The sequence below is a fragment of the Oculina patagonica genome, chromosome 3 (genome assembly GCF_052425735.1).
Source record: "Oculina patagonica isolate OP01 chromosome 3, crgOcupat, whole genome shotgun sequence".
Taxonomy (NCBI): domain Eukaryota; kingdom Metazoa; phylum Cnidaria; class Anthozoa; order Scleractinia; family Oculinidae; genus Oculina; species Oculina patagonica.
Genome location: NC_135760.1, coordinates 26,645,248 through 26,657,133, shown reverse-complemented (window position 1 = coordinate 26,657,133; position 11,886 = coordinate 26,645,248). Strand labels below are relative to the sequence as shown.

Below are 11,886 nucleotides of genomic sequence, written 5' to 3'. Positions count from 1 at the left end.
TTCTTTGGAAAAGAGAACATGAAAGTCTTTACCGAATCCACGGTGCACTGAGTGAGTTTATAATATAGATTTTGTGTGAAAAAAATGAAGATTATTTTGCCTTTTTTTAACAAGATTTCGACAATGTGAGAGGAAGGACTGGGGAGGGTGAATCCGCAAGGTTGTCAGTGGTCTTTATGCGCGATCATCGTTTCTTGAGCATCATTCGATCGATCCAGCAGGCCTCCAACAGGGTGTGTAAGGAGTGTTTTGATTGAAAAAAGGTAAAGTTTGACATCAAATTCTGCCATAATCATGTCGTCTGGAATTGAGGACGTGAAGAACAAAATGATTGCAACAAAAGAAAAGACCGAGGAAGCGATTGAGAGAGAAATTGATGCGAAGAATAAGCTGAAAACGGTGAAACAAGAAATCATGGCCAAGGAAGACGAAGCTGCTGGATACAAGAGGCGCATTCAGTATTTGCGACAAAAAGTCAACGACGCTAACGCTGAAATAGACGACAAGGAAAGTAAGCTGAAGGAGCTGAAGGAGAAAGTGGAAACTGAGTCCGACAAAGGAAGGGAGCTTACATACGCTGAAGTAGAAATCGATGAACATCTGAGAACGATCGAAGTTCAGGTGCAAGATGCTCAGTCGTCCGCTGAGTCTGCTCTCATGAGGCTAAACGAAGCTCAGAGGAAGCTCACTGTTCTTGAAAACGATCTTTCCCGCTCGGAAGATCGCAGGGATAAAGCCCTGAAGCGAATCCCTGAATTGGAACAGATGATCCGTACCGCTGGAGAAAATCTGCGCAAACTGGAGCAAGACGACGTGAAGGCTAGCGAGAGAGAAAGCGACAGCGAACAGAAAATCCAAATATTGGAGGAAGAGTTAAAAAAGATGACAGAGGAATGCGAGGAAAAGGAAAGGTTAGAACAAAACTCTCTTCGACGAGTTGACGAGGTAACAGCAGAAATAGAGAGCTGGCATGATAAGAAACAAAGACTTGAAGATGAATTCACTGCCATAGGAGAGCTTGAGTGAACACGTTTTGACGTTGTATTTGTCTGTTAATAGCATAGAGATCTGTATTACTTTTACATGCAGTGCAATCATTTACACAAGAAGTTTACCTTACTAACAGTGCTTCTAAAACTTTTATTTGAAGAGACGTTTGATGTAGTTAAAATTTTTCATTTGGAAAATGCTACAATTCCTCATGTATAAATGCTCAGTTTAGAAATACCTGGCGGTTATTTGTGTAGTTAGTTGCGTTCCAGGTTATATATTGCCTTGATCTTCATGGCAGGGATTCTAAGGATTTCAACATGTTCAGAGAGGGTTGGTGTTATTGTAGGCAAACAGTAGAAAGAACAAAGCAGATAAAACAATGAGTCACTCCATTGCCTTTGTTATTATATTTCCTATGGGTAACAGGGGCAACTGGGCGTGTCCTGATTTAAAATACTGTAGAACTTTCTTAATTTTGAAATACAATGATGAGGACTACCCCCCTCGAGGCCCTACCAGGGGGGATTCCGTGTCGCTTGTCTAACTTTAAAAATGACCCGTGTCGCTGTTTTATAGCACTTCCCGTAGGTTTGTTGGACTTTGACTTTGTCTTTGGCTTGCAAAGGAAATTAACCAATATTGCCCCAATATGGATTTCACATCAGTTCATTAATAATTATTTCTTTTTACTAACCCTGTAGTGCAGGCACGGCAGAGCCGGGGGGGCTGGGGGGGCTTTAGCCCCCCCAGAATTTCCGAAAAAATAAAGACTTACTAAGAGAAAAGTCTTTTAAGCCCCCCCACTTCAAGTCACTAGTCAGCCCCCCCCCCCCCCCCCCACTTGGATAATTGCTCCGCCGTCCCTGTAGTGTAAGGTATTACAACATTAATTTTAAACTATTGCCAGTGCTTTGTTCACTAAGAACTTATTTTAAAGTAAAGCTTTCTTGTTAACCTTATCTCAAAGATATTTCTGCAGGTATGGCATAAAAATGACACAGCAGCAATAAGAGGTGTTTAAAAACCTGGAAATTTAAAATGAAGGATGTATTGGGATCATAGATCTTGAATATAATTATTTGAAATAAATTGTGTTCCTTTTGATATTGTGTTGTGCTTTATGTGGATTGTAATGTTAGGTTGTGATTTATTGGGACCAACAAAAATAATCTAAATATACTGGTAACTGTTTTTAATAACGGAGGCTTTCAGTAAACAATTAAGAATAAAAATCAGCGATAATAAATGATGTTTCGATGAATCAAGGTTCATCATTATCAAATTCTTAAAAGTCAGATTTTGTTGAGTTCTTTATATATTGAGAATGCATGTGAAAGTACTTTCACACGCATTCTTGAGTACTTTCACACGCATTCTCAATATATATAGAACTCAACAGAATCCTGCCTTTTTAGAATTTGATAATGATGAACCGTGATTCATCGAAACGTCATTTATTATCGCTGATTTTTATTCATAACTGTTTTTGTTAAAAAAAAAACAACAGAAGACTTTTATATAAAAGGTTGAGACAGATGATAACAGGTGATATTAATTTACCAGTTAGCGTTTATACGGCTGGGTGAGTCTGAGAGCCAGGGCTTGAACCCAGGCCACTCGGTCTGGAGTCCAGCAGTTACCACCATTCTCGTACCCAGAGCTGCTTGTCCCTCTTGGGTCTCTTTGCAAGCAGAGTCCGGGGCACATGGAACAAGTGGCTCTGGTGACACATGATTTGATTGGCTAGATCTTCAACAAAGCAACCCTCCAAGTTTTTTTTTCCTTAATAGTGGCCAGTTGGAAACCATCTGCTCAAGTTTGGTCGCCAGTGAAAAAGTTTAGTTGCCAATTAAGCTCACGCTTTCAATTCTTCTTAATTTTAGTTGCCATGGCGACTAAAATGGTCTTAACTTGGAGGGTTGATTGGAAATTTAAATTAAGCAAATCAAATCAATTGTAAAATTTCTTACAATAAAGATATTTAATTTCATGTGTCCCCAGAGCTTCTTGTTCCTAGACTGTTCACAGCCCTCTATTTTTTCGGATTTTTTGGATTGATGAGCACAGGGAAAGAACAGCAAGAAAACTGGATGCCAGTGCAGAAAAAAAGAGAGGCTGTAAACAGCCTACTTGTTCCTCATGCCCCTGGCTCAGTTGGCTAAGAGGGACCAGTGGATCTGGGATGAGAATGTTACCACTCCTGGTATAGTTGAAGGATCATGGAAATTATGTGTCATCAGCCACTTCAGCCAGAAATGGTTGGAAAGTGTTCCATTGAGAACTTCAACTGAGTTTGATGACATTGAAGAAGTTGATTAAAACAACTAACCAAAATGATTTTTTGCACTACAACAAAAAATACCCCACTTGGCAACCATCCAAACTGATTGTCTCCAAAATTTGAACAGTCTCAGAGTCTTCACAGGATGGAATCCTGGCGTGACAAACTGTTAACACTACATGTACTTTGTGTGGTTTTACTTCCAATTTTCTCGGGCATTAAAATTTGAGAATAAGTTAACAAGTATACAGTAAACCTAAAGGTGGCTGGGGGTACTCTGTATATTTTTGGGTGGGGGTGTGCCACTGGGACTTTGAAATCCTTATCCTATACCAGACTAGACACCAAAATTCCCTACCCTATCCCAGACTTGCATATCTGTTTAATGCTGTAATAATCACTTTTAGTGTTTTTAATGGAAAACTATCTATCAACAAGGTTGCCACAATGATTTTATCTAAATTTGGGAAAGCCTCTTTCTCTTCCAAGTTTCTGCCCTGCCAGGGGGGGGGGATCCTGTGTCGCTTGTCTAAATTTTAAAATATCTTGTGTCGCTGTTTTATAGCACTTCCTGTCGCTGTCGGTAGTTGAATTTAAGGAAATTGCTTGTCCTTGTCGGAATTTAAGTTTTTCCAAAAGGGTTGTCGTTTGTCGCGATTTTATTTTATGTGTTGTCGCTACTTTTTGTGCCGTGTCACTTGTCGGAATTTACCCTGGCAGGGCCTCTCTATTCCTATTCTTGTCTTAGTTCATGATACCACTGATCCGTTTCCCTTCAAATGATACCCTATTCTAGGCCAAAACTCTCTGAAAACCACACCCTTCACTGTGGCACATACCTTTATACGGTAGCTCATATATGGGAGTGCCCCCCCCCCAGGACAGTAAATTACCACCCCCCACAGCCAAGTTGTTAGCACATTTCTTCAAATATCCTTTGAAGTCCATTTTTTAAACTTTCTGTGAATATCATCTCCACTTTCACTATTTTTATAATCCAGTCGTAAGGAAAGATGTAAACCACTAGCTAGCATGTTTCTGATGAATCAGTAACAGAACTTTGATTTTGGAAAATGACATTTTCATTATTGCAAAAATTTTATGTTATTTATGTCTTGCAAACAGAATGTGCTCTGCTCTTATACCATGTAGGAGAGTGCTCTGTCACAATTTGCTCCTTCCTTTGAAAAGTAATGACAAGTGCTTGAAGCACTTTATGCAAATTTATTAGCATCGAAATGTTATTTTATAAGCAAGGGTCAATATTGAAGTTTGGATAAGTAATCATGTTTTCCCCTTTGTCCCGTTATTTAAGGGGGAGGGGGAGCCATGTGGCCCATACTGCCGGAGCTCATCCCAGTTTCTGTAGCATTATGTGGCTTGGAACATTTCTACTCCCCCGAATGGGACGCTAGTCCATCCCAGGGTACCCCTCACAAATATTTTGCCGGTTTTCATTTATATACCTGTGGGTGGAGAGAGGCACTATAAGAGTTAATTGTCTTGCCCAAGAACACAATACAGCGACCCTGGCCAGGGCTCAAACTTGGACTGTTTAATCTGGAGTCCAGCATGGTAACCATTAGAACACTATGCCTCCCACAGTCCTGTTAAGTAAACTGTGATAAAATCTGGTCTGAAGAAGTGCAGGGGCCTCCCAACCATGCCTCCTTTTTCCTTATTTCCAGTGTTTTTGGACACTATTTTTCGTCTCATCCTTGCCAAGCACTGCTGAGATGAATTATCAAATATAAAAGCCCTGAAAATACAGCAACTCTCTCTAAAACAGACATCTTTGGGACCGGCTCCAACTGTCCATCTTAGAGGGAATTTAGTTACAGCAACATAACTGAAAACCACAAAGACGGGACCAACACGGTCCATAAGACGGGCACATGGTGTTACACCAGGTGTCCGTCTTATGGAAGTGTCTGTGTTGTAGAGGTGTTCATTAGAAGAGAGTTGACAGTATTTGTAAATGCAACTTAAAAAGTTTCCAATGCAGAAAACAACAATCAAAATAATACTGTTTACCGTAAAGTTCCGTGTATAAGCCGCACCCGTAGATAAGCCGCACCCCCGATTTGGAAGCTCAAATTTTGGAAAAAAAAATATACAGACAATAAAGTTTGAAGTTCAAGTGAAGTTCTATTGGTAAACAATCAAGGGCAAACAAGCACAGTTTCGAGACACTGACACGGTGGTTGTTGCAATGTTTAATATAAATTAAGACTTACGAAAGCTAAATTTCACTTGTCATACCTCCTTTTTAGTTTGAGTTCACAATATCTTAAACTTGGATGCTCTCTTGATATCATTTTTTCGAGATTATCACTTTTAAACACTCCTGAAACACTTGAAATTCGTTCGAATCGTTCGCGAATGATGAATGCTTAGTAGCCAAGCTCTAAATTGTAGAGAGGAGTCTGGGCATTAAAAACAAACATGGCGGCATTTACTTCGGAAGGAACCACGTTTTTATTTCAAGATTCTTGGAAACTGCTACCCGCAACTGGATTAAAACTTCATGCAGAATAAGAGTTTGTTAATCCAGCAGATGTATTTGCTGTGAAGGTCAATAAAAAACCGAAGCGGTCAGCAATTTGCCTTGTGAGTATTTGCGTTTATCTTGGTGCCTTCTCGCACGCGGCGGAAAGACATGATTCGAAGTGACTGGCACGCTTCACTGCAAACAGCTTTGCAGAGGAACTAAAAGGTAGTGAACAACAACAAAGTTTTCATGACGTCTTGAGAAGTTTTTTATGAATATTAATTAGGCCTTTGAGAACTCCAACCAGAGATGTTTCCGTAGATAAGCCGCACCCCCGATTTTTGACTTGAATTTAGAGGAAAAAGGTGCGGCTTATACACGGAACTTTACGGTAGTTCCTTTCACCATTATTTTTTAAAAACTCTGCTGCAACTCTCTCCTTTGCAGAGGCTTCCGTTGTATTTGTGCTGTGATCCCTTCAGAGGGGCATGGGGGGGGGGGGGGGGGGAGTGGCCACAAAACCTTTAAAGTACATTTTCATTTGAAAGATTTTGCAGCAGGACTGAAAAGCACAAGGGATGTCAAGGGAGGGAAGGTACCGATACATGTATTTAAATACAAACAAACATTTTTAATAACAATCAAATTTTATTGCTGCATTTGTTCTTGACCAGCTTAGATGATTCCAATCTGCAATTAAAAATAAAACATTGTTACCGACTGAATATTATTCCCACAAAAGAGCAGCATCAAATATTTGTGAACAATGCCATATCTACTAGTGAAGAGAATAAATCAAATCATCAACTATGGGATGTTCCACCATCATCTCAGAGCAGAACTTACATACAAAGAATCAAAACTATGAAGAGGAGAATCAAAACTATGAAGAGGAGAATTAATGGTGTGTGTGTGTTTTTTTTTCAGTCACGGACTGAGAACGGTCACCAAGGGTCTTATTTCTATCAAAATAATTACAGAAAACAGCATTGAAATACACAAATCTTTTCAGCCATTTTTCTCTCTGCCTGAATTCCTTTTCTACAATTTCCAACAAAAGTTCTTGGTAGAAAAGGAAAGTTGATTATTATATGTACTGATGCTGAATTAAATCATAAATCCAAAACTATTTATAAGAAAAATAGGACAAAAAATAACTTCAGGCATTTTAAAACATAACTACCGTATTTATTCGGTTATAAGGCGCACTCGGTTATAAGACGCACCCCAAACTTGGCAACGTTGTCATGCTAAGTTTTCAAACTGAAAATTTACCAAAAACACTCGGTTATAAGAAGCACCATGAGTTGGAGAGTTGTAAAGATTCGGTGATCAATTTAAGGACAGTTCTTCTTACAGAATTTGAATTATTAAATGTTGTTCATACTCCTTGTCACAATCTTCGAGTGAAATGGTAATATTTCTTGCTAAAAAAGACGTAAATCCACTTGAACAAAACAGCTTTCCATCGTTCATGCTTCGAATTTAGCTGCCTAGTAACCTGGCAGATATGTAGTTTCCAGTAACTACTATGTTTGTAGCTTGGTTACCAAGTTCTCAAGCACGCTTCGTATCGCTTCGTACTTTGTTTATCGAGTGGTTTTGAAAGATTCTCAAGCTTTTTTGGTGTTTTCCCTGTTTTCTAAAGTCATTTTTAACATTCCACGCTTAGAAAGGTTTGTTTCAAATGAGTATGCTTGATTTTCTTTGTCTGCAGTGCTTCAACAAAATGCTGGCACAGACACGCGTTGCTAAAACTTGTTTATACGTGACAATAAACTTTACATTGAAACTTGCTGTTTCTTATTATGGGTTTTCTTGTTCTAAAAGTCAATGGCCAACATTAAGTGTTTTCATTTTTCTTGTTTTATTTGTAAGTTCCGGTAAAATGGCAGTCATAAGATTTTGTTGGGCGAAAATACTCGGCTATAAGACGCACCCCAATTTTGGCATAAACTTCCCAGAGAAAAACAGATTTTCCTTGAAAAAACCGTGTGCCTTATAACCGAATAAATACGGTATATGAAAATATACAAACACAAACCTTGTTAGCAACATCCAATGCATCATAATCTGGAGCCAGTCTGACATAAGCTTTCTTCTGGCCATCAGGTCTAAATTAAAAACAACATCTAGTTAGAACACTATATATCTGACTAAAAAACAAAAGAACCAAAAGGATGGTACTTTCAATTTTTGTCACGTTTCCAAGGGTAAAATATCATACTAACAGTGTATGACAAAACTACACACAATGTGCAGAACCACAGTGATATAAATATCTCTGAAGTCATGCAATACAAGGAAAACTTGAAATAATTATTCCCGTTGCTAAGCAGTTCAGTGCAGTGTTGCTGTAGATTTTTACTCGCCCTATGCAGAGCTGTACTCTAGCAGAGCCCAGGTGCCACAGGCGACTTACTTTTGCCTTTGGCGACTTGAATGAGATTGATATCCTGAAAGCTTTGAGAGCTGGGCAGCCAATATTTCTTACAGAAGAGCTTTGGGGCACCCTGCAGTTATTCTAAGAGCACAGCTTTGCTATGGGCTCACCAAAAATTTACAGTAAGACTTGTAATAATATACAGCAACACTAAACTTATAATTATGTGTAATAAAATTCTAGAGTATTTTTACAAAGATTAAAAGTACCTGATGAGGGTGTTGACCTTGGAGACATCAATGTCATACAGCTTCTTCACAGATGCCTTAATCTGGGGCTTGTTAGCTCTCACATCAACAATAAACACAAGCGTGTTATTGTCTTCGATTTTCTTCATGGCCGACTCTGTGGTCAAAGGATGCTTGATAATGGCATAGTGGTCAAGTTTATTGGTCTTGGGAGCAGAATGCCTTGGGTACTTGGGAGTTCTTCGAAGGCTGAGAGTTTTAGGACGGAAAAAATGCACACTTGTGCGCACCTTTCTTTTTGGTGTTCTTTGAACACCCTTCAGCACAGACTTCTTAGCCTTTTGAGCTTTAGAGGTCTCGCTGGATTTTGCCGAGGCACCAGCTTTTGTCTTTCCTGGAAACAAGACAGAAAAAAAACATCAGAAAAGTCTGGCAATAACGCTGTAAAGCTTTACACTTCCACTCAAGTTAAATCAAATTTCTAAGCCGTAAAAAGTTGTCAAGAATATGATTTAAAACATAAAGCAGTACTAAATTTCCTTTTTTACTATGGATAAACTTCAAGCCAAATGGCACAGAAATAAAAATGCTAACTACGCATTGGTTACTAAGTTATCGTGATACACAAATTAAATAAAAGAAATCAGTTTTAAATTAATATTTGGAACATGACACGAGGTCTGGAAGCTAGAAACCTTACCATAAGTAAAATATTTCAAGATTACTTTGTTCAGAGGCAAACTAATCTTTACTTGATTCTGTTATTTAACATTTGCATTTTTATGGAGGTTTTCAGAAAAAATCGATATTCCCACAGAATACATCACTGGCTTAGGATAAGACATTATGGGTAGATTCCTTTACATACGCCGCTTTTCAGCGCTTACAAGGACGATAATCGCACAAGTCTTCACAAATTATATTCGACAGTCTCAATTTATAATTTCCACACGTGGAACACAACAGTGAACACAAAATCGCTTTAGAATCGTCTTTTTCTCGCCGTAATAATTTGCCTTGGCTCTCAATACCATCTTTATTCACTTCTAACACTGTTTAATGCAATAACTTTGAAAACTCGAACACTTTTGAGCTGTAAAATCTTGTACAATCGATCTCATTTCTTACCCTTATCCTTGGGCGCCATGTGTATTACTAAAGAGGAAGACTGGTATGCGGGGCGGACCGCTTTGAATTCAGGGCCGAGGCTGAGTAGCCTGGCATAAGATTTGTTCCCAGGCTCCGAACCCGTATTTGGGACGATTTTAATTTTTATTTCGGACCTGTTTCGGACAAAAAAAATTCCGAAAATAAAACCGTCCCAAATTTTTAAAATGTCCGAAAAAATTAACCGTACAGTATACCGTAAAATTCAGGTTATAAGCCCTGAGCTTATACAACTTCGTAAGGGGTTTTTGGGTGGGCTTATAAACGGAGAGGCTTATATCCGGGAGGGCTAACGAATAACTGTAATAAGCGGAATTAGGGCTTTCCACAAGTTGCTCGGCAACTTTTTGGCAACTTTTCAGGATTCGAGCAACTTTTTCCCCTTCGAGCAACTTTTTTCCTCTCGAGCAACTTGTTGCATTTTGGGCAATTTCCAGACCGAAGATCTCCGAAGGTTATCCGAGTGTTGTTCAAAGGCAATACGAACGTTTCCGAAGATTTACAAAGTTTGCCGAAGACTTCCGAGGAACATCTGAAGACGTTTCAACTTTCTGCTCTTTCTGGATTAAAACATTACAAAACTCGTCAGCAAACATGACGTCATCGATATCTTCACGATTTTTCTCAGTTAAAGAAATCCTTGTTATTTAACAAATTTTCCCCTTAATATGTTATTAAGATACTTCTTTTGCTGTAAAATTGCATAAAACTGCTTAGAAATCTTACCCTCAAAGGGAAATTAGCATATATTTAGAGAAATTATCTTGATTAGAAGCAGCGTTTTGGATTTTTTGGAGCAACTTTCGAGCAACTTTTATTATCAGAAGCAACTTTTTTGGATTTTTGGAGCAACTTTTGAGCAACTTTTTGAGAAATTACGGGCAACTTTTTGGGAAATCTCGAGCAACTTGTGGAAAGCCCTAAGCGGAATAAAATACGGTTTCGAAACGAGCCACGGCAGTGTCGATCGAAATACGTTTTTTAGTTAAAAAGCAAGATTGAGCACTATTCAGTACCGTCATCCAGCAGAGGGCGGGCTTATATCCAGCGAGGCTTATAACCGGATGTATTTTTTTGGTCCCCAGTACAACTTTTTTTGTCCGTAGTACAACTATCATTTTCACAGATGTTGAAAATTTGGCAAGTATTTTTTGTTAAGTAGAGACTTTTTGGGTATTCAAAGAAATCTGAAGATTCGTGGTAGTGCCTTGGCTGCGTAGTTCTGCAAATATAGTACAAACAAACATGTCTCTAATGTTTTTCTTTGTGTTATATTTTCCCCCTTTCTGGAAATTTAAGGGTCAGAAATTTGCCATGAATTTTTTTTGTGGTAAATTTTTGGTCCGTGGATTTTTTTGGGTTTTGTTGGAATACCTATACCTAGGGATTTTTAGTGTCTTGATTTTTACCCCCATTAAATCATCCCCGTCACTTTGAATCCCGAGTACCCCCCTGAGGGTGAGGGAAACGCGAAACTGCGAAAAACTTTTCGGCATAGAAAAGTTGGAGCGATTAAAAGGTGCCCCTGTGGAAAAAGTCTCACAACAATTACCAGGCCAGTTCCAAACAGCTCCCTGAATGCTGCTTCCTGATTCGGCAGAAAAAGTCCTCTGTACTCCCATCCTTTGTATTATTCTGCCCAATTGGCGACCAGACCCGACCAGAGAGGTCTATAATCCTTTTTGTCAATGTGTGTTCCAATACGAAGTATATACACAGAACCAGTTCGCTCGCTATCTTGGTCTGTTCGCCAAGATTTTGCTCGAGAAAAAAAAATTTCAAAAATTCCCGGGGAGAATATAACGCCCCCGGACCCTAGACGCTCACACCTCCGGCGCTCGCACCCACCCATGCAAAATCCCGCCTACCGCCCTGGATGCATTATGACAGAAAAGGAATACGACCTAATAAATACCTTCAAATGTAACTATCAACTATATCGGACATACCAGTTCGAAACATGGAAAAGAAAGTCAATAAAAAAATGACTAACTTTTCCTTTTCGAATGGTTAGATGTATTTCCTTGGCGTTTTGGGGCTGTTTCAAAGCGATTCCAGCGAGTTTCAGTTTCATTGTTTTGAACTCCTTTTTATCAAAGTATGGCAGAAAATTGTAAAGAAGATCACCAGTAAAACTTAACCCTATTCAGACCGGGCTTTTTTTGGTCTTTTCAGACCGGGGGGGGGGGGGCGGATTCCGCCCCCCCTCCGTAACTTCCAGAATATTTAAGCAATCACAATGAAACTTACAGGATATGTAGTATGTAGTATGTCCCAAAATCTATCTTTTGGTATATGTCACGTGTGATGATGACGTCACATC

General features: G+C 39.1%; 3 protein-coding genes across 3 annotated transcripts in view; 2 read left to right on the top strand and 1 right to left on the bottom strand.

Moving 5' to 3' along the window:
• Nucleotides 1-11,886, top strand: part of LOC144647262 (RNA N(6)-adenosine-methyltransferase mettl16-like) — a 176,192-nt gene that overhangs the window by 67,138 nt on the left and 97,168 nt on the right. The gene's annotated exons all lie outside the window — the stretch shown is intronic.
• Nucleotides 188-2,097, top strand: LOC144647238 (uncharacterized). The gene has a single exon (XM_078507008.1). The coding sequence runs from the start codon at nucleotides 295-297 to the stop codon at nucleotides 1,024-1,026; it is 732 nt and encodes a 243-aa protein (XP_078363134.1). The 5' UTR covers nucleotides 188-294; the 3' UTR covers nucleotides 1,027-2,097.
• Nucleotides 6,394-9,571, bottom strand: LOC144647237 (large ribosomal subunit protein uL23-like). The gene is made up of 4 exons (XM_078507007.1): nucleotides 9,525-9,571; nucleotides 8,418-8,790; nucleotides 7,810-7,879; nucleotides 6,394-6,455 (listed from the first exon to the last, which is right to left on the bottom strand). The coding sequence occupies exons 1-4, from the start codon at nucleotides 9,541-9,543 to the stop codon at nucleotides 6,441-6,443; spliced, it is 477 nt and encodes a 158-aa protein (XP_078363133.1). The 5' UTR covers nucleotides 9,544-9,571; the 3' UTR covers nucleotides 6,394-6,440.

Excerpts from the sequence above, each read along its gene's own strand:
- LOC144647238 (XM_078507008.1), top strand. The coding sequence starts at position 295 with ATGTCGTCTGGAATTGAGGACGTGAAGAACAAAATGATTGCAACAAAA.
- LOC144647237 (XM_078507007.1), bottom strand. Across the intron at positions 7,880-8,417 it reads AAGGTCAACACCCTCATCAG|ACCTGATGGCCAGAAGAAAG; the intron begins GTACTTTTAATC and ends TTTTTAATTTAG.